Below are 22,418 nucleotides of genomic sequence, written 5' to 3' on the forward strand. Positions count from 1 at the left end.
GGTTTTTGAGGTTATCTTGTTTTAGAGTTGGGGAATCGAGGATAGCTTTAAAATAGGAAAATTAGTAATATACCTCTTTCCTTGGTTGTTAGAAGAATAAGACAAGCTAATGTAAGTGTGTGAAAAGTGAGGTGTCTTATTACAACTTTTTTTTTTCCTTTGGCTTAGAGCATGAATCAAAATAGTTTACAGAGTCCTTTTATCTGACAAATTAGACAATATTTCTGGGTGAAGATTTCACCTTTTTCTTTCTCTTATTCATATTCACATGTATGCCCAAAAAGTCCATAATCACACGTATGTCCAGATTTGAGATCATGTTATTTCCTCAAAGCATATCATCTGATATGTTAAGCTTGCCGATTTGTATAGAATATTCCAATTAGGTATTCAGACATAAGGCATCATAATCAGGGGGTAACTTTAGCTATTGGGCATACCTATATTGAGGCTGCAGGTTGAGGCTATAGAAGTTGAAGTTACAGTCTCTAAACAGTAAAGAACTTTAATTTGAACTTAAATAGTCTTCTTTAGAAGTCTTCAGTTATGGGAACGAGTATTATTTTTCAAATGTTTTTATTTAATGTTTTTCCTTCTTAGATTTTCTTGTAATCACATCTTAAAGCCTTCAAGATGGTACTAGCAGACCTTGGAAGAAAAATAACATCAGCATTACGCTCATTGAGCAATGCCACCATCATCAATGAAGAGGTATGTAAAATGTGTGAAATATATATGATTGCACATCATTACTAGCATCAGGGAGATGAATTGTTAGTAATCGCTATGTTTCTATTTGTTCTGATGTAGATTTAATAACCGTAGATAAAAACTTAAAACCAGATACACTAGATGGTGTTTTTTATTGAGTTGACCATATTACTGTTTAACTTTCTATAAAGAATTATAAAAGAAACAAAAAAACCCCCAAATCTTAACTAACATGTAAAAATGACATACATTTTATGTTTTGAAAATGGCTTAGAGAGACATAGGCCCAAAACTTCAGTGTCCTGCTTCTTTCTTCTTGGGTAGGCGTGTGCGCATCTCACGTTTTTCTCCTTCACTTTTATTTAGCATTCACATAAAAGGCTAATATTTTCATGTTGTCCACTTTGATTTTCTCTGAAATCCTCACTCAGTTTTTTTTTGTTGTTGTTGTTTTGTTTTTTAGACTTTGTAAGCTGACTCCTTATATGGTTTCTGAAATACTCTTCCTCCTCGCTTTCTTGTTTTAAGTTTAAAATATTTCTTTCTCAGGCAACCTCTCGGGTCCCCTGCCTCCTCGGGAGCTTTGTACTATCACTTTGCTATTGCTCAGTAAACCTTTGCTGCCCACCAAAAAAAAAAAAAAAGTTCTTTCTGTCATTTTTTGCCCCCATATTTTGTATCTTAATGATTTGTCAATTGAAGAAGATGAGAGTCCCTTAGTATACTTTATATTTTGTGGTACCAATGGGAGAGTACTGAATTTGGTTTTAGAAGACTTTGTTTAGCAACCTACTTGGGTAGCTTGTGATAGAAATTTAGGCAAGTCAACTTCAGATTCCTTAATGTATAAAATGAGAAAACAGTATTTACCTTCCAAGATAGTTTCAAGGATCAAACGAAATGATGGATGAAAAGTACTTTCTAGGGGCACCTGGGTGGCTCAGTCAGTTAAGCATCTGACTCTTGATTTCAGCTCAGGTCATGATGCTGAGTTTGTGAGATCGAGCGCCAGGTCAGGCTCCACGCTGGGCACGGGGCCTGCTTGGGACTCTCTCTCTCCCATTGTCCCTCCACCCTTCTTTCTCTCCTCTCTAAGGGAAAAAAAGTGCTTTCTAACTTGGAGGTTTGAAAAAAAATTTGTTTTTTGAACTTAAAAAAAATTTTTTTTTATTCCAGTGTAGTTAACATATAGTGCTATATCAGTTTCAGGTGTACAATACAGTGATTCAGGAGTTCTGTAGTGAAAAAAAAATCTAATGCAGAATTTGCTATCAATACTTTAATAAGCTAATGGAATTAAATAATTTTGGGACCATCTTTGAGTTCAGCTAGTCCAGCCTCTCAGTTAACAGCAACAGAGAGTCAGTTCCACGTGTTTATTTGTCTAAAGAGCCAGGATTAGTATCTTTTTTCTAATTCCTCATCCAGGGCTTTTTCTAATAATTACTGTTAAATGATAAATCATAACTTAAACCATTGTGTAGTCTTTGGAATTCAGAATAAATAAAACAACAGCCTTCCAAACAGTTTTCTCTGTTGTGTAACCCTTATGCTGTTTATGTTTAAAGTAGGGGAAAAAAAAACAGGGAGAAGAGTTTGGTGGGAAGTAGAGTAACAGCTGTTGCTTGAATTGGCAACTTCTCTGTTCTTAGTACTGTGCTGCTAGGGAATTAACAAGAAGAAATCCCTCTAATGAAAGATCAGTTCCATTTTTATCAGACTCCTTTAATGAGAAATAGATCTGATAAGCCTCTGTAGGATGTATGAAGTGAGTTGAAGATGGGAATTATTCAAGAAGTATTCTGGGCCTATTTTTTTTTTTTTAATATTTTATTTTGGGGGTGCCTGGGTGCCTTAATTTGTTAAGCGTCTGCCTTCAGCTCAGGTCATGATCCCTGAGTCCCAGGATCGGGATTGAGCCCCACATCAGGCTCCCTGCTCAGCAGGGAGTCTGTTTCTCCCTCTCCCTCAGCCCCTCCCCCGCTTATGTGCCCGAGGGCACTCTCTCTCCCAAATAAATAAATAAAATCTTAAAAAAAAAGTTTTTATTTTTGAGTACTGTCTACATGCAATGTGGGGCTCGAACTCATAACCCCAAGATCAGGAGTCACATGCTATAACTGACTGAGTCAGCCAGGTGCCCCAGGGCCTACGTTTTTGCAGACATTTTCCTGGCCCAAGGGATACAGCAGTGACAAAACAGACTAAAAGCCTTGCCCTCATGGAGCTTACCGTTTAGTGTATAAAGACTGACTTACATGAGCAACAAAAGCCTCATCTTTTTGTAAGACTTTATGGTTTATGACCTTTTAACCACAGCATCTTGTAACTCAGCCAATATGTGATGATAGTGAGTTACTAATGGAGGGTAGTTTTCTTTTCAACTTTGTTCCTCTGCTCTGAGTAGAAATAGTGAGACTGCTAGATCAGACCCGGTCATTTTCTTTTGCTACATTTTCTTCCTGGTAGTCCAATTAAGCAGATATTGTGAATATAAAGTGCTGTGTATCAGCCACAGAAGGCGTTCAATGGCAACATCAATTGTGTAGTAACTTTCTTCGGCTTACATATTGTCTTTACTATTGTTACTTTAATGTAGGAATAAAATTGTGATCGTTAATACTTGGTTGAATAAAACTAAATGGAATGTCTTATTTTGACAAAATGATTAGATGTTTGATAAGATTACCACTGATTGACAAACTTTTTTTTTCTTTAACAGTGTAGTATTGTTTTTATTAAGCTATGGGAGTATATGGTGACTGATCAGCCATTGTTTTTTATGTATTTATTTATTTACAGGTATTAAATGCTATGCTAAAAGAAGTATGTACAGCATTATTGGAAGCAGATGTTAATATTAAACTAGTGAAGCAACTAAGAGAAAATGTAAAGTAAGTTAAATTAATCAGGTAAAAAGCAGGCAAACTAAATTTAGTTTACTGGGATGAGGAGCTAACTAGAAAAGTCTGCTATATCATGAAACATTTCTGCTGTACAGCATTTGAAAAGAATAGAACTCATATGTTGCAAGACTGCGTTTATAGTGTGTTTCCATAATGATGTTTCAAAGAAGAAACTACATGTGGCTTCCATTTAATTATGGATTTCTTTCCATTTTACTACTCCTTTATTTGGATGGATTCAATCATACACAGTATAGTATTTTAATATAAAAGCCTTTTAACAATCTTCATAGAAAAGTGGTGCCATTTTATCCTCTTCAGGCTTAAGATGACATTAATCAGCCTCCTTCATTATTGGAGAATTGTATTCGTTCTTGTTCTCCTTTTGGTTTTTCTGTCCATATTTGAATGAAGGAGTAATGTGTGTTGTTTCAGTTATTGTGTTCTTTGGGAGAGGCACTGACTGGGGCAGGGCACATAGAATAATACAGGCACCTCAATTAACTGCTTGAGTCCTAGCCCTTGTAATGTTCAGGCCATGTCTCCTTTTCATATTGTTAGACTGGGTAATAAATGTAGAACTCCTGGCACTTAAACATTTAGAACTAGGGAAAGCAATCCTATTTTCTGCTGTTTGTAAAGATGCATAAAATATATATGCTGTAAAAATAAAGTTTATACTTTGCAGTGATAGAGGACAAATTAATATTTAGACTTTCAAAAGAAAGCCTTGAAAAACTAACCAAGGTCTTGTATCTAATATTTCATGGTAAAGTCTTTATGATATAGACTTATGAATCTATAGTAATTATATGCATGCTAATCAGAAGACTATTAATGTGAATAATTGAATATTTTTACATTCTTTGGAGCAGAAACTTTTTTTCAAAGTGTCTTAACTGGCTTTTCTCTCTTCTACCCACAAAACCCATCATCATGAAGGTCTGCTATTGATCTTGAAGAGATGGCATCTGGTCTTAACAAAAGAAAAATGATTCAGCACGCTGTATTTAAAGAACTGGTGAAGGTAAAAGTATATCAGGACTGTGCTATGATTCTCCGTAGACTCCAGTGGGTAAAAATACATTAGCACTACAAACAGGAATACTGTTTCAGAATACTTTTTACGTTTTTGTAGAATATTCATTTCTATTAAAAATATTAATTGGAGGATTATTAACTTTTCTAAAGGGGCCTGTTTTTGTTATAGACTTTTTCTGAATACAAAGTTCTGAGTATAGATAAGAAAGGCCAGTACGTTTCCCGTAAAAATACCCAAAGTCAGGTTACAAAAACTAAAACTTCATTACAGATTAATTGATGGAAGGGCTTCTCTTGAGTTTATCCTCTTTAATATCAGGTGTTGCCTATTGAAGGTCCTACTTTTGTACGGAAAGTCACTCTTTTCTGAACTGTTCGTTGTGTCCAGAATTCCCTTTGAAAAGACCAAATATCCCGACTCTTGCCTAGATTATGAGCAATTAGTGAAATTTATTTTGCACGTGGTAAATATAACCTATTGCCTTGTATTACCTTAGACCTGATGTTGCTGCTGTGGTCATGAAAATTATGGTGAAAATCTTAGAGCTTTAAAAAGTATGCACAGGTCCAATGGTAGGGGGGGAAAAGGAAGGAACTCAAAAAATTTTCTTTAGAGGAACATATGTCTGCTAGTGGTCTTCTAGTATTTTCCCATTTATTGTGCGAATAGTTTCATTTACTCCTTTGGTTTCAGCAGAGCTGATTGATACTTTGAAAAAGTCTGGTGTCTCAGATGGTTATATCATTTCAGGTAGTCTTGTAGACTAATTAATAAAAAAAAGAAATTCAGACCTGAGAGAGATCAGAGGATTTATCCAGTCATACTTCTCAGTTTGTAGTTGAGAAAAAATGAGACAGCTAGTTAGTGGCAGACACAGGTCTGATCTCCAAACTCCTTGTAGGACTCCTCACGTTATTTCCAGTTTGCTTTTCATCTAGCCCCTGAGGTCAGTGCAGGGTGAGTGAAAATGTCTGTTTTTAGGGTTTGGCATGCACAGACAATTCTGGTGCATTAACTGCTTTGTTAAGAAGCATTTATTGACTACCTACTTTATTCTAGGCAGTATGTCATGCTGCTGATAGCAGAGATAAATTAGACTGGTCCCTATACTCAGAAGCTTATGGTCTAGAGCAGTGGTCAAAGCAAGGTCAAAACTTTTCACAATAACACTAAGACATTATTTGCCTGTTTTTGCCTTTTTCATTGTTCGATATTTACGCTAATAGTGCAAAAGCAATGGTGGGTAAAATTCCCTAGCATGTAATCAAGGCAGTAGCAGCCATAAGTATGCTAGTAGTCATTGTACTCTTTACTAGTACACACTTGCAGGGGGAAAAAAAAAGCCTGTTTTACTTAAGAATGCCCATGATGGAGCAGAAGTTATTAGTTGTATTAAATCTTAACCTTTGAGTATACACGTCTTTGTACGATTTTATGGGATGAAATGAGATGTATATAGAAAGCTCTCTTGCTGCATACTGAAATTTGATGGTTGTCTTGAGGAAGGCACACGTGTGATTATTTGATTGCAAGCTGAGCTAGCTGCTGCTTTCATTAAATACCATTTGTATGTCAACAAACAGGCAGATAATCTTTGGTAATTCAGACTTGAATAAGATTTTCAGGTGAAGTGAGCTTGTCACTTTAAGGCAAATAAATAACAATATTGTGGCCAGTGATAAAATTGGAGCTTTCCAGTGAAAACTAGAAACTTGTATCTCCACCACATGTTTGACAGGATCTTAATACATTTCCGATGAGATCAGTATTGATACAATAAATTTTTTTGATGTCAGTGACTGATACATGATGTTATAAAATCATGCACCAGCATAAGATACATTCAAAGTGGAAGATAGAATAACAGATTTTAATGTAATGGAGTATGACGTTTATATGGTTTCAGATCCTACATTGCAGCTAAACTTAAAAACTATAATTATAAAGGAGTCCTGAGACTGAAAAGTCCTGCTGTTGGAGGAATGGAGGAATAGAAGTTAGATTTATAAAATAATTAGTCACTAAAACACATATGTTCCAAATTTAGGTTCATAGAGAGCTGAGTGCTTCTGCTGCGAGATAGGGAGACTGGAGGTGAATGTAGGGTAGCATGAGTGTTCTGAAAGGATCTGGGGGGGGGTGGATTTATGTTTGAGATAGATTGTGCCTATTTCAGAAGTTTCCTTATGGGTAGGCCTGTGCCTGGAAAAGAGATAAAAAAATGTGTTCTCTTTTCCTCCCTTTGCTACCACCTGGCTTGCCCTTGAAATTCAGGTATAATACGGACCGTGTGATCTTTATATCGTCTCACGGGTTTTGCAGACTTTCTCTTAAGGACGAGATAGTTTAGGCTTCGTGGGCCGTATGATTTCTGTTGCAGCTACCCTGCTCTGCTGTCGTAGGACAAAAGCAGTCCATGAGTGGGCATGGTGATGTTCCATAAAAACCTTATTCACACATAGTTTGCCGGTCTCTGGTCTAGGGCTTTAACTGCAATTATGGCTTTATTATCAGGTGGAGATACATGCTTCCAGCTCTAAACAACTGACTTGCAAAGGAATTGTTTTTTTAAATGAACTTTTAGAAAGGCCTCATGCTTATCAGTTTGGGGGCTGTCCATATACGAACCTTAATGTCTCACTGACTCATGAAACTGGCGGTTGTTTTTTACCAGCCCTCTAAATATAATCACTTCCTAGAACAGTAGGTTTGGCGTTGGAGAATTTGACATCTGATTGACCTGGAAAATCTTTCACATGTAATTTGTAACTTTGCTCATCATAAACATTTATTACGTTGAGCATGAAGATAGGTGTTGTCCCGTTTGGCAGCTGCTAGCCCCATGTAGTTATCGAGCACTTGTAGTGTAGTTAGTCTGCATTGGGATGTGCTGTAAGTATGAAAAAAATGCCCAATTTGAAGACCTCCTATGGAAAAAGGGAATATAAAATATCTTGTTAATTTTTAAATATAGGTTATGTGTTGAAGTGATAGCATTTTAATATATTGGGTTAAATAAAGTATTAAAATTAATATCACTTATTTTCACTTTCTTTAATGTCACTACTAGCAATTTAAAAATTCATATGCGACCTGCACGTATATTTTTATATTTCTGCAATGCTGATGTAGATAGCTCCTTTGGCTCAAAGTTGGTCTCACTGTCCACACTCCAGCTTGTTCGAAAAAGAGGTTTTGAGATCCCTTCTCTGAGTTGGTTTGGGAGTACAGGCTTACTTATGACTTTGCAATGCATTGTTTTATATTCATTAAATTTTACCAAGTGTGTACAGAGAGGGAAATAGTCAATTTGTATTAGAATGGTAGGATTATGGTTGCCTTTTATACTAAAATGTCTTTAAATTAATTTTATAATTTAGAAGTTGTAGAGAGAGGGATTTTGGATGTAAGCATATGTTAACCTCATTTTATTTTTATTTTATTTTTGGTACCTAGCTTGTAGACCCTGGAGTTAAAGCATGGACACCCACTAAAGGAAAACAGAATGTGATCATGTTTGTTGGATTGCAAGGAAGTGGTAAAACGACAACATGTTCAAAGGTAAATTATACTTAGTCTTAGAAAAAAGTCATGGAGAAGATATGTTTGTGTAAATTGTTTTATGTCAAAGCCAGGCTAGTATTGTTGCTTTACAATTTTGTGTTACTTAATATATTGATAATGTTTTTGTAATAGCTTTTTGTATGATAGAAAGAATCCCAGAGTCTCCCATGTGGTTGCTTTTTGTAAGAATGGTGGACTTTTATATAACTATGCTGTTTCTTTTACCAAAGAGACTGTTCCTATCCTTTAAGGAAGTGAGGATATGATTTTTGGAGAAGAAAACATGGAAAGTTGACCTTATCTCCCATGGTTCAAGGCTCCCTTTTTACAGTGTCCCCCGCAACATAATCTAGATCTTCATTTAACATATCCTTCTACTAATTTTTAGTTCATTATACCACCTCTTTCTCTGGAATGCAGTGCCTCAAGTTTGTTACCAGATTTTGTTTCACAAGCCTCAACTATGTTATAGTCTAGAAAAAAAGAGAAAAGGATTATTTCTTAGAGAGTTATGTTACTGTTTGTTTTTACTTAATTAACATTACATTTTTCACTATGGTCATGTATTCCTTGATCATTTTATATCCTTTGAAAGTTACTGGATGGCAGTTAGAATTTAAACCCTTTAGCAAATTTGCTGAATTCAAAAATGTAATAATAGGGGAGCCTGGGTGGCTCAGTCAGTTGAGTGTCCGACTCTGGATTTCTGTTCAGGTCGTGATCTCAGGGTCATGAGACTGAGCCTCATGTCCTGCTCTGCCTGTGTGACACACATATACACACAATATTACTCAGCCATAAAAAGAATGAAATCTTGCCATTTGCTATGACATGGATGGAATATTATGCTAAGTGAAATAAGAGAAAGACAAATACCATATGATTTCACTTATATGTGGAATTTAAGAAATGAAATGAGTAAAGTGGGGGGAAAAAGAGACAGACACAAAGCAAGAAACAGATTCTTAATTATATAATGAGAACAAACTCTGATGGTTACCAGAGGGGAGGTGGGTGGGGGATGGGTGAAATAGGTGATGGGGATTAAGGAGGGCACTTGCTGAGATGAGCACTAGGTTATGTATGGAAACCTAGTGTAATACTATTTATTAACTAACTGGAATTCAAACAAAAACTTAAAACAATGTAATAATATTACTTTCAGGAGAATATGAGCAGTTTTACTTTAATCTTTAAGTAAATAACAAGGTAAACAAAAATTATGTGTATAATAACTTGTAGTTATTGATATTGTATTTTTTAAATGTTCCTTTCCCAGTTAGCATATTATTACCAGAGGAAAGGTTGGAAGACCTGTTTAATATGTGCAGACACATTCAGAGCAGGTAATATGTTGAAATTTGAAAACAGTTCTCTGTAATTTTTATTTTCAAGTTTGAGGACTCATTAACTCTTTATCTTATAGGAGCTTTTGACCAACTAAAACAGAATGCTACCAAAGCAAGAATCCCATTCTATGGAAGGTGGGTTTCTGGTTTTTATTTTGATACTCACTCATGTGTCTCATCTTGTCTGAGTTTTTATTTTATCTACCTGGTCACATTTTAATATTTACTTAGAAGTTTAAGTCTTCCTGGAACAAAGTGGGGGTATAATTAATAAATTGTTATCTTTTATTATTATAACACGACTTTTCTGATCCAGCCTGATAGATCAGAGTGGACATAGTTTAGTTTATAATCTGCCTGTACTTATCATCCTGCCTTGTATGCTTTCTTACTTGCTTCCCTAATCTTCTAAGACCTATCTGAAGCATTCCTTGATTAAACACACCAGTGAATTCCATACCGTTTCTTTAGTACATAATTTTTAAAAGTTTGTGTTTGATCAGCCTAAAATAGCTTATAATTTATAATTATCTCAGATAGAGATTCTCACATCATTGCTATCTTTCATTTGATACAGTAGTTCAGTTAGGTAGTTTATACATGTTAGAATGATTAATGAAAAGAATCGAGTCTAGATGGAATTTAGGACTTTTTCAGGGGATAGCATTTTTCTTAACATTATTAATATAAATGGTTTCTTAGAAAGTTAAAAGAAGCTACAATTTGAGGTAATTGAATGAATGATATCATTTTATTAGTCCTTGCCTTACACTTTTTGGCTGGCCAGAAATGCTAATGAACTTCGGCTGATCCTATATTCTTTATTTAAAATTTTTTTCTTTTAGTTTTTTTTATGATTTCTAATAGGCAGATTAAAGAATAATGTTAAGAATTTTATTTTTCAGATAAGCACTGTTTCTAATATAGATTTAAAAATCAAGGGGTAAAAAATATCAAGGGATAATAAACAGTTGCATCTTTAGAGTTCAAAATTTGTAAATAATTTAGCAGATAATTAACTATTGGCCAAAGCCAGAGCATTTCTAAACAGTATTCTCAGTACCATTTACTAAATAATTTCTCCTTTGCTCATGTAAGTTTAAGAAACCTAATACATGTATGGAGTAAAGTATTGGTGATCATTGTTTCCTCTAGGAGGACTGAAGGAAGTGGGACTGAGGAAGAATTTGAACTGCATCTCTGTTGTTAAATTTACATATTAACACCTATTTTAGGGGGTGGTATATACAGGACCGTTTGTTATATTATCATTTGTTCTGTATTTTTTTTTTTTAAACTGTATTACTTAAAACTTTTAAAGAAGTGAAAGCACTTACAGTTTCACTTCCCAGTTTTTAGCATGGCCACCTGTGATTTTTTTCAATGTCAGTACAAACGAATACACAGATATAGGTAGATAGATAATCTTAAATTGAAATGGAGTCTTACAGTGCTTTGTACTTTGTTGTGATAATGGTTATATGTAAATTTGTCAAAACTCATCAAAATGAACACTTAAAATAGTGTATCTTACTGTTTATCAGTAGACCACTATACAGTTGATTACAAATGGGATGTTATTACAAGATTGTGAGTACTCTTGGGATGGAGTGTGGTGCCGGTTATGTCGTTTCTTTTTTTTTTTTTTTTTTTTAAAGATTTTATTTATTTATTCGACAGAGATAGAGACAGCCAGCGAGAGAGGGAACACAAGCAGGGGGAGTGGGAGAGGAAGAAGCAGGCTCATAGCAGAAGAGCCTGATGTGGGGCTCGATCCCAGATCGCCGGGATCACGCCCTGAGCCGAAGGCAGACGCTTAACCGCTGTGCCACCCAGGCGCCCCGGTTATGTTGTTTCTTGATCTGGGTGTGTTTGCTTTGTGAAAATTCACTGAGTTTATAATTTGTGCAACTTTCCTATATAAATGTATTGTACTTCATTAACACATACAAAAAAACGGGATCGTAGTAATTCTGGAATAGACCGTATACGGTTTAAGGTAATTCTTTATGACATCATTGCAATTCCATTGTATGCTTGTATGCGATCATATTTCTTTGTATGTTCATATATTTTAATTGTATCTTTAGCATATTTAAAAATACCTGGTAATGCTAATCTCTTTTTTCAACATTCTCTTGCCTATTCTCATCTGCTTATTTTCCTAGATTAAATTTAAAAATTCCTTATTAAGTTCCAAAAAGAAAAATCTTCCAAAATTTTGCTTGGAACTATATTGAAACCGATTAAGTTAGTGGAGAACTGACACATTTACTATATTTGTATTGTTCAGTTTGAGAACTTCCTATGTCATTTTGCTTTAAAAATTTGCCCTTGAATATAGTAATTTTCTTCATTTAAATCTCACACGATAATATTATTAAATGCCTTCCTACCTAATTTTTATTGTTAATTTAGGGGGAAAACTTTTTTTTTTTTTAACATATGTCTTTTCATTTGACAGTATTGATCTGTATAAAAAGTTGCCGCTTCTGAAAACAGTGCAGATTAAAATGTGATCTCATTTCTTGATTTTCAAGTTGAAAAGGTTTTTGAGGGGGCGTCTGGGTGGCACAGCGGTTGAGCGTCTGCCTTCGGCTCAGGGCGTGATCCCGGCGTTGTGGGATCAAGCCCCACATCAGGCTCCTCCGCTGTGAGCCTGCTTCTTCCTCTCCCACTCCCCCTGCTTGTGTTCCCTCTCTCGATGGCTGTCTCTATCTCTGTCAAATAAATAAATAAAATCTAAAAAAAAAAAAAAAGAAAGAAAAGGTTTTTGAGGATGGTGAAAATGTGGTTATATTAGGAATGTGGTTATATTAGGAATGAAATTAAACTTTTATGGAAGACATTTTCCTTTTAGAAACCGAAAGCTTACCCATTAAATGTAATAACACTCGTGTTATAGGAGTCCCAGAAGAAGTGAGAGAAAAGGGGGCAGAAAATTTATTCGAGGAAATATCTGAAAACTTCCTAATCTGGGGAAGGAAACAGACATCCAAATCCAGGAGGCCCAGAGAACTCCCATCAAAATCAACAAAAAAGAAATCAAAGGCTAAATTACAGATCATGTGATCCAAATTCAAGCTGTAGGAATATGTCATAACAATATCAAAGAAACAACATTATGAACTCTTTATATTGGCTATTATTTTTAATACTAAGAAATTGGAAATACTTCAGATGACCAACAATAGGGCATTTCTTTAATGAATGATAGTATAGCCATATGATGGAGTGTTATGTAGCCTAAAAGTCATGTTTTACAAGATTATTTAATGGTTTTGTAAAATGCTTACAAAAGGGTGTTAAATGGGAAAGCATGTGTGAAACATTTATTTATTAAAGAAAATATAAAAAGTATTTGAGGGAAGCACAACTCATTCAGATAAGACATGCAGCAGAATCACATAGAATTTTGTAATTGGGAAACTGGATATTGCTTTATGTTGCTCTAGGAGTGGTTTGCTGTCTTTATTTTTATTTTTTATTGTTTTGTTTGCTATTTTTAGTATTTATTAGATTTTCTTCTAAATTGAAATTGTGATCATTATGACTTTTTCAGAATAGATTAAAAGTACACCAACGGTTGCCAAATTATTAATAATTGGAAGTTTTGCTTTATGGTTGTTGTTAAATCATTTGTCCTTGTTAAATAGCTATACGGAAATGGATCCTGTTATCATTGCCTCTGAAGGAGTGGAGAAATTCAAAAATGAAAATTTTGAAATTATTATTGTTGATACAAGTGGCCGCCATAAACAGGAAGACTCTTTGTTTGAAGAAATGCTTCAAGTTGCTAATGCTATAGTAAGTAACTTTCAATTTAACAACATTGTAAGGACTTTGGTTAATTTAATTACAACCTGATTGTGTTTAAGATCTATATAAATTTTTTTTTCCTGTATGATAGATTCCAAATAATTTATTTCTATTTTCGGTATGTGTATCTGTATGGTAAGGATTTAATTTTCTCTACACTAGATATGAAATTTTCATGAGTAAGTACCAATAAAATTTTCCTTTCTCAGTCATCTTACTGTATATATAGGAAAAAACAAGAAACAAAAATTTAGAATTAACCTTTAATATCTATTGAATTTTTTTTAAGAATGCTTTATTCAGCCTCTGTTACTAGGGCAGTCTCTTATTTTTTTTTTTTAAGATTTTATTTATTTATTTGAGAGAGAAGAAGAGAGAGAGAGACAGAGAGAGAAGGAGCAGGGGGAGAGGCAGAGGGAGAGGGAGAAGCAGACTCCCTGCTAAGCAGGGAGCCTGAGGGGGGCTTGATCCTGGGACTCCAGGATCACAACCGGAGCCAAAGGCAGATGCTTAATTCACTGAGCCACCCAGGCACCCCATCTATTGAATTTTCTTTCTGTAAATTATTTAAATTAAATTGGGACATTTACTTTAGATGAATTTTGATTTTCAAAATGAAGCATTTAAAAATGTTAATGATCATTTAGCGCCTCTTTAAAATTGTGATGGAAATAATTTAGGGAAAAGAGTTTCTAGATGATCTGTAGAATGTATTTTGCCCATGAACCCATGTTTTGCCATTGAGGAGTTGGCAGTAATTCTTTAGCTAATGGTTAATGCTAGTAAGTTTCTTTTTAGCCATGCCATTATTTTGACCTAGTTGAGCAGAGCTAAGGGGAAAAACCTCACCTGTTTTACTCATTTTGATTTTAGTGCATACTTTTCTACTTTTTTCCTCTTACTGACTTCTAGTATTCGTTTGCCTAGAATGTGATTCCTCCAGATCTTTGCATAGCTTTTTTCCTCTTTATTCAGGCCTCATCTCAAATGTTACCTCCGGAGAGACCCCCCCGGCTTCCCTACCTAAAGAAGTCTCCGACACCTCAAAACTGATGCTCTCTATCCCATTTTAATTGTCATACGTCTGCAGTGTTTACTTGCCCATTGATTTTCTGTCTCTTCTGACTAGAATATAAGTCTTACAAGGACAGGGATTTTCTCGTTTATCTGTCTCAGGACCTAAATGGTGCCTAATACGTAGTACTCTCTCAATAAATATTTATTGATTTAATGAATAATTATTTATATTAAATATTTTTCTATAGCTTCTAATGATGAAATTTACTTAAGAGCAGTAAAAATATGTCTCTTTCTTATTTAAATTTTCTAGCAACCTGATAACATTGTTTATGTGATGGATGCCTCCATTGGGCAGGCTTGTGAAGCCCAGGCAAAGGCTTTTAAAGATAAAGTAGACGTAGCCTCCGTAATAGTGACGAAACTTGATGGCCATGCAAAAGGAGGTGGTGCACTCAGTGCGTAAGTGTCATTGATGCTATTGTCCTACGTCTTGGGCTTATATGGGGGTGTGTGTGTGTGTGTGTGTGTGTGTGTGTATTTATAGCTTTCTTATTGATCATTTAAAATATATTCCAATATAGAGTCAAATTTTAAAAATTAAAAAAAAAAGATATATTCCAGTAGTGGACCTAATATGGTCTATAAAAGAAGTTTAAATAGAATCAGAATTTTGGAGTCTTTCTGATATAGTTCTGTTTTAACAAGTGAAAAGAAACTTGAACTTTGTCTCATTACTTTGAAATCTGCTAGAAATTTGTTTGCCTTTTTGAAATTATTTCATGTTTTCTTTTTCTTTACAGAGTTGCTGCCACAAAAAGTCCAATTATTTTCATTGGTACAGGGGAACACATAGATGACTTTGAACCTTTCAAAACACAGCCTTTCATCAGCAAGCTTCTTGGTATGTACAGTGGTGGGGATATAGAAAAATCTCCAAGAAATAGCATGGATATTTAGGACAGATTGGGATTTTAATCCTACGCTCTCATTGACTAGTTCAGGAAAATCATTAGCTTCTATGATTTATCTTCCTCACCTGTAAAAAGTAAGGATAATGGTTTTCTGCTTCTTCTGGTTAGAGTGGTAGAATGAGCTATTAGACGGAAAGTTCTTTGGAAAAGTTTGAGAGCACCGTACAAAAATATGTAGTTGTGGTAATAGCGGGGGGAGTGGTAGTAAAACTTTTTGTACCAGGTAATAGAGTTAGCATGGAATTGGGAATAAAACCCTGGGCTGGAGTCCCTGCTTTGTCACTTAACCTCTTGAGGTTGTTTTCTCACCTGTAAAGTATAGTAGGAATATCTGACCTGCTGTCTCACAGGGGTATTATCTGTGTGCATGTATTTTGTATAATGTAAAGCAGCATATACTGTTGTTAATTTTTCTCTTTTTTTTGGTCTTGTAGGTATGGGCGACATTGAAGGACTGATAGATAAAGTCAATGAGTTGAAGTTGGATGACAATGAAGCACTTATAGAGAAGTTGAAACATGGTATATGAGAAGCAAAAGCATTTGCTCTCAGATGTCTTCCCATGATTTCTTTTTGAAAAAGCTACTGTTAATTTGTTTGAAATGATAAATCTGTGATTAAAGTTCAATTCGTCAAATGTTTATTTCCTACATGATTTATATGCAAATAATTTTAAATCTCAGATATGTGAACAATTGTAGAATTGAGTGTTTTTATTTTCTTCCTTGTAATCAAATTGCCTTAAGGTTAAAATTGAGGTTTTCATTGGGTTTCTTGAAGTAGAACAGGTTAAATGTAAGTTGGAACATTCTTCCTAATCTGTTTACTTATAAATGATGTGTGTGTGTGTATGTGTATATATTATATATATAATAAAATATAAAGAAATTTAAAAGAATGAGATTAAGCACACACATTTTTAAAAAAATTTTTTATTATGTTATGTTAATCACCATACAGTACATCATTAGTTTTTGATGTAGTGTTCCATGATTCATTGTTTGCGTATAACACCTAGTGCTCCATGAAAGCACACACATTTTTTTCACACCACATTAAAGACCACTCCTGTAGAGAATATACGTTGGTATTAAGAGCTCAATTTCTTAAATCTATCATACCTGAATTTATATCTGATCTATTTTTAGCTGTATAACTTTTTCAAATTACTTAACCTTAATTTCCTTATCTGTAAAAAATAGGTAAGGTACTAAATATCTTCTTTGTAGAGTTGTGAAGATTAAATCAGCTGTTGCATATAAAATCAGAAGCTTTCAGCATATATTATTATTGACCATTTCTGTTTTTCTTCAAATGATCTTACTGTCAGTTTCCTTGGTCACATACTATCCCGCTTTTTGCTCTTTTTCCCTTACCTTGTCAGTTACGAATGCCTTTATCCCTCTCTTAAATGTTGGTGTTCTTCAGGGATCAGTGGTAGGCCATCTTTTCTCTAGAGCTTCAGATTGGTATCTTTCTGTTTCCCAGACCATTCTTGGATGTTCCATTGACACTTCAAATTCAGCATATCCGTATCTTCCCATCCTAATGTCTCACCCTGTTTTTATAATCAATGAATGCTAATGTCTTATTGCCAGAGGCACTTGGGTATTGTCATGGACTCTCTTATTTCTTCCTAGTTCTGCCCATTCCTTTTCCCATCAGTCAGCTCGTCCTAGTAATTCTACCTCCTAAATACCTTCATTCCATTCCTTCTCTCCAGCTCCTACAATTATGCAAGTTTTTCTCTTGCCTAGATTGTTTATTCAAATTCTAATTATCTTCCTGTTTCTTGGATTCTTCCCCTTGGATCTGTTTTTCATAGATCATTTCATTGTAGCCAAATGATCTTTGAAAAATGCAAGTTTGATTCCATTACTGCCTTTCTTGTCTTTCAGTGGCTTCCCGTTGCCCTTAGAATGTTTTTAAATGACTCTACCATTGGGGCGCCTGGCTGGCTCAGTTGGAGGAGCATGCGACTCTTGATCTCAGAGTTGTGAATTTGAGCCCCACATTGGGTGTAGAGATTAAAAAAAATGACTTTACCACCTAGCCCACATCTTCCATATCATTTTTGATGTTCTTCTTAACCTCCCATGTGCCATTCATGCTGAATTTCACTCAGCTTCTCCAAGTTACATTGCTGTCTGTTACCCTGTGCTTTTGCCTATTAGACAGGTGTCCTCTATTCTTCCTACTTCCACCGTCCTCTCCCCAGCCACGCTGGCTAACTCCTACTCATACTTCAGTCTCTCCTTCTTTAGGGACATTATACCTGATCCCTGGACTGAGTTAGAACTCTCTGCTATATGTTTCCATGCGCCTTGTAATTTTTGTGTTATTCATCAAAATTATTAGATATCTATCTTCCCTGCTTGAGGGTGAAGGTAAGTTTCATAGCTTTGTTCCTCACCTTTTATTACAGTACCTAGCACAGTTCTGGCACTTAGATCTTTAATAAATATTCTATCCCTCATTGCCAGGTTCTTTTCCCCACCTCCCTCTATACTGAACAGCCTTACCACTGCTTCCACCAGCCCACTAAATTATATCCCTAGTCAGTCTACTTTTTGACTCTTAGGTCTTGCCTTATGTCTGCATTTTGCTTCTGCTATTAGCATTCTACTAATTTCTGAGGTCACCAAGTAGTAACCTTTCTTTTTTTCCTTGGTTCCCAGTATTTAAGTGTTATCTTTTGTTTTCAAAGTCTTCACTTGGGTTCCATGACAGTGGATTTCTTAGACTATCATGGCTTCAATGGTCACTTCTGTATAATGACCAAATATGTATTTCAGCCTTAACTTTTTCTACCACTGTTTAATTTTGCATTTCTAGCTGCCTGCTCTAACATTTCCTTTAAAATATTGTACTGCCACTTAAATTCAGAATGGCTAAACCCAAATACCTTTTACAGGTATATCTTTAGGGCATAAATAGAAAATACTCTGGATTGTTGTTGTTATTAATTGAAGTTAATTTACATGTAACAAAATGCTTGGTTCCTAAGGATATGATTCCATCAATTTTGACAAATGCATAATAACCCATATCCATCAGGAAGCAACATTTCCATTAACTAGAAAGTTTGCTCATTCTTCCCAGTAAGTACATCATATTGTAGGAATCCTAGAGTTATGTCCTTCCCCCCTCTTACCTAGCTTCTTTCATTCAGCATAAGCTTTTGACATTCATCCATTTAGTTGCATGTACCTGTAGCTTGTTCTTTAATCGCTGAGTAATATTTTATCCATAGTCTATCGTTTTCCTGTCCGTGGACAGCCAAGTTGTTTAGGAAACGCCAAATAGTCTTCTAAAGTGTGATGCCATTTTACATTCTCACCAGCAATACATGAGAGTTCTGCTTGCTCCACATGTTCTTTAACTTCGTGTTGTCAGGCGTTTTAGTCATCCTGGTGGGTAGAGTTTGTCTTGTTTTCAAGTTTTGTGTATATTTGTTTTTGTTCATCTTCTCCAATAGAATGTAAGCTTCTCTAGGGTAGAATCTGTCTGTGTATCTGTATATTTTCTACTGCATGCATCCTATGATCTTGCCCATAGTAACTGCTCAGGAATGTTTATTGATTAGATGTTTTGCAAGTGTGCTTCAAGATGAACCCATGACTAAGGAAAAGATTAAGTTTATTGAATGGAAATGTACATTCTCTAATATGTCTGAACCATTTCTATTGTATTTCAGGTCAGTTTACGTTGCGAGACATGTATGAACAATTTCAAAATATCATGAAAATGGGCCCCTTCAGTCAGATCTTGGTTAGTTATCCTAAAAAGTTTTTTTTTCCTACCTTCTTCTTTCATTAATTTTTTAAAGAATAGATGCATTCGCTTTCATTATTTTTGCTATTTGGGTAAAAAAAACATTTTAAAAACTTAGTGTCAAAATTAAAGCCAGTAGTTACATGTGAACATTCTGAACAATTTAATCTCAAGCTGTTTTTGATTTTATGTTTAAATATATTTGTTTTAGGGGATGATCCCTGGTTTTGGAACAGACTTTATGAGCAAAGGAAATGAACAGGAGTCAATGGCAAGGCTAAAGAAATTAATGACGATAATGGATAGTATGAATGATCAAGGTAAGATGGCCAATTACTTGATTTAGAGGACAATGTTCTCAATATTTGCAAGTGGATAGTTTCACTGTGTTCTTGTGGACAAGATGGGGAAAAATTTAGACTGGAAGAATATTGTTAGGTAGGTTTGTAGCTGTTTGAAAGCTTTTACTCAAAGGGTTATGACTATTGGATTGACTTCATCATAGAGAGAAATGTCTAGTACAGTGTTTCTGCAGACACTCTCCAGTGTTCTCCAAAGAATACTCGTTCTTCATGATGATGATAGAAATAACTTGAAAGGAGAGTTCTGTAGTCAGATAAATTTGGGGGAATTCTGGGTTAAAAAAACTATTCAGTTTATTTATTGTAAGTCTCCTCAGAACTCTCATATGCTAACGTGAGTTGGGAATCTGTAAGAGAGATCATTTAAACAATGTTTACAAACTTACTTTGCACTGAAACTCTCAGGTTTCAGTCTTTTTTTTTTTTTTTAGGGAGAGCGGGTGCATGCACAAGTTGGGGAGGGGTGATCAGAAGAGGGAAAATACACCCTCAATAAAATCCTTTCCTGTATCTCCAGTCTTTTCTTACCTACTGATTTTTTTCCCCATCAGCATATAAACATTCTTAAGTTCACGTTTTCTGGGCTATACTTCTCCGTCCTGCTTTTTTGCTCTTCTTTTCTCTTTTCAGTCAAACTTTTTGAAAGAACAGTTTGTATTTTTCTCAAACTATTGAAATCTGACTTCTGTCCCCACCGCTACGGAAATAGATCATACAAAGATTTCCGGTAACCTGGGTTGCTCCAGTGGATCCTTTTCAGTCTTTTTCTTGACCTTTACAACACTGGCTGTTGTTAATCACCTTTTTTTCTTGGGTTCTATTATACCATCTCCCCACTTCTACCCTTACCTTTCTTGTGAACTCAGTCATTTTTCCAGCCTGCCCCTAAGATGACTGTATATTACAGGTTCTGTCCTCAGCCAGTTTCTTCTCATTCTGCTTATTTTCTTTGAATAATTCATCCACATGTGTGCTTTCTCTGCTGCTTGACCGATTATTTTTTGTAGCCTCTACCTCTTTTCCGAGCTCTAGGCTTTTATAGTAACCCAAATAAGATTGCGTCTTTCTCATCTCTGTATCTTCAACACCACAAAAAGTTTTGTATGTAGAATTAAGAATTGCAGCCATATCTAGAGTATTTACTCTGTCCTGAGCACTTTACATATATCAATCCATCTAATCATCACAGTAACTCGCAAAGGACAGTTCTGGGGTTAAAATCCATTATTATCTAGCTTTTGCAGATTAGGAAACAGAGACGTAGGAAAGTTGAGTAACTTGCCCAAGGGTGCTAGCTACCGAGTGGAGAGACTGGGGGTCTGGCTCAAGAGTGTACACTCTGAATCACCTCCTCTCTATTTGCTCAGCTAAATGGTGGACATGTTTGAAAGTTTTCTGAGGCACGGATCCAAAATGTAGTTTTCTCCCTTGGTGAGTGACGCTTCCATCCGTCTGATAGATATCTATCTACTCGGTCACCCAAGCTAGAAAGTGGGGTCAAGGTAGATTTATATTCTTGCTCATTTCTGTTTAGTGGTTCTGTTGATTATGGAGATGAAGGTTTTGAAATGCCTAACTTTTCTCCTCTTAATTCTGTAAGTTTTATGTCAGGTAAGCTCTTTTTTTGGGTACGGTACACATTTAGGATTGTTAGGTCTTCTTGGTGAATTGACCTTTTTGTCATTATGTGTGTAATGTCCTCCTTTGTCCCTTGTCTGTTTTGTCTAATATTATTATAGCTTTCTTTTAATCAGTTGTTTGCATTGTTTATCTTTTTCTATCTTTTTACTTTTAATCTGCCTGTATCATTATATTCGAAGTGAGTTTTATGTCAATAGCATGTAATTGGGTTTTTTTTTCTATTAATACATTCTCATATACTCTCTTTTAACCGATATATTATTGATCTATTGGAACTTGGTTCTGCCATTTTATTTTTGTTCTATTTGTTCCCTGTGATTTTTGTTCTTCTGATTTTTCTTTTCTACTTTCTGTGAGTTACTTGAATGTTGTTTAGTATTCTAATTATTATAGAATAATTATTGTTATTTATATTATTATTTACAGGTTATTTAGTACCTATAGTTTTTCTGAGTATATTTTAAAAAATAATTTTCTTAATGGTTGCTTTAGGTATTACAATATGCATACATATTGAATTTCGTGGTATTACAAGATGCATATACATTTAACTTATCACGGTCTACTTCTATTAGTATTTTACCACTTCTAGTAGAATATAGGAACCTTAACATTACCTTAGGTTTAGTGAGTTCCACTTTCTAAATAGTTCTCATATCTTCCCTCTTCTCTTTGTCTCTGAGTCCCCTACATTACTTCATACACTCATCATTTCTTACCTAGATTGTTACATAGTAGCTTCTTACCGTTTCCCTTTCAATTTTTTCACTTCTCTTTCCAATTTGTCTTCCTTACTGCCACAAGAATGGTCTTTCTAAACATAAAAAATTCTGGGATCAGGGATGCCTGGGTGGCTTATTTGGTTGAGTGTCGACTCTTGGTTTCAGCTCAGATCGTGATCTCTCAGGGTCGTGAGATAGAGCCCCACATCAGACTCTGTGCTGGGTGTGGAGCCTGCTTGAGATTCCCTCTCTCCCTCTCACCCTCTGCCCCTCCCCCTGCTCGAGAGCTCGTGCACGCTCTGTCTCTCTCTCAAATAAATAAATAAAATCTTTTTTTTTTTTTTAAGATTTTATTTATTTGACAGAGCGAGAGAGCACAAGCAGGGGGAGCAGCAGAGGGAGAGGGAGAAGCAGGGCTCCCTGCTGAACAGGGAGCCTGACATGGAGCTCGATCCCAGGACCCTGGGATCATGACCTGAGCCGAAGGCAGACCCTTAACCATGTGAGCCACCCAGGCGCCCCAATAAATAAAATCCT

General features: G+C 35.3%; 1 protein-coding gene across 2 annotated transcripts in view; it reads left to right on the top strand.

Moving 5' to 3' along the window:
- Nucleotides 1–22,418, top strand: part of SRP54 (signal recognition particle 54) — a 38,579-nt gene that overhangs the window by 9,728 nt on the left and 6,433 nt on the right. For both annotated transcript variants that reach the window (XM_045800032.2, XM_045800026.2), the window contains 12 exons: nt 601–711; nt 3,514–3,605; nt 4,560–4,644; nt 8,116–8,220; nt 9,503–9,569; nt 9,650–9,707; nt 13,229–13,379; nt 14,722–14,870; nt 15,212–15,312; nt 15,817–15,903; nt 19,080–19,153; nt 19,368–19,476. In XM_045800032.2, coding sequence (XP_045655988.1) covers nt 634–711; nt 3,514–3,605; nt 4,560–4,644; nt 8,116–8,220; nt 9,503–9,569; nt 9,650–9,707; nt 13,229–13,379; nt 14,722–14,870; nt 15,212–15,312; nt 15,817–15,903; nt 19,080–19,153; nt 19,368–19,476 — 1,156 coding nt within the window. In that variant the 5' untranslated portion in view covers nt 601–633. The remainder of the gene's footprint in view (nt 1–600; nt 712–3,513; nt 3,606–4,559; nt 4,645–8,115; nt 8,221–9,502; nt 9,570–9,649; nt 9,708–13,228; nt 13,380–14,721; nt 14,871–15,211; nt 15,313–15,816; nt 15,904–19,079; nt 19,154–19,367; nt 19,477–22,418) is intronic.

This window comes from Ursus americanus, chromosome 35, assembly GCF_024610735.1.
Source record: "Ursus americanus isolate L20-20 chromosome 35, mUrsAme1.1.p, whole genome shotgun sequence".
NCBI classification, from domain to species: domain Eukaryota; kingdom Metazoa; phylum Chordata; class Mammalia; order Carnivora; family Ursidae; genus Ursus; species Ursus americanus.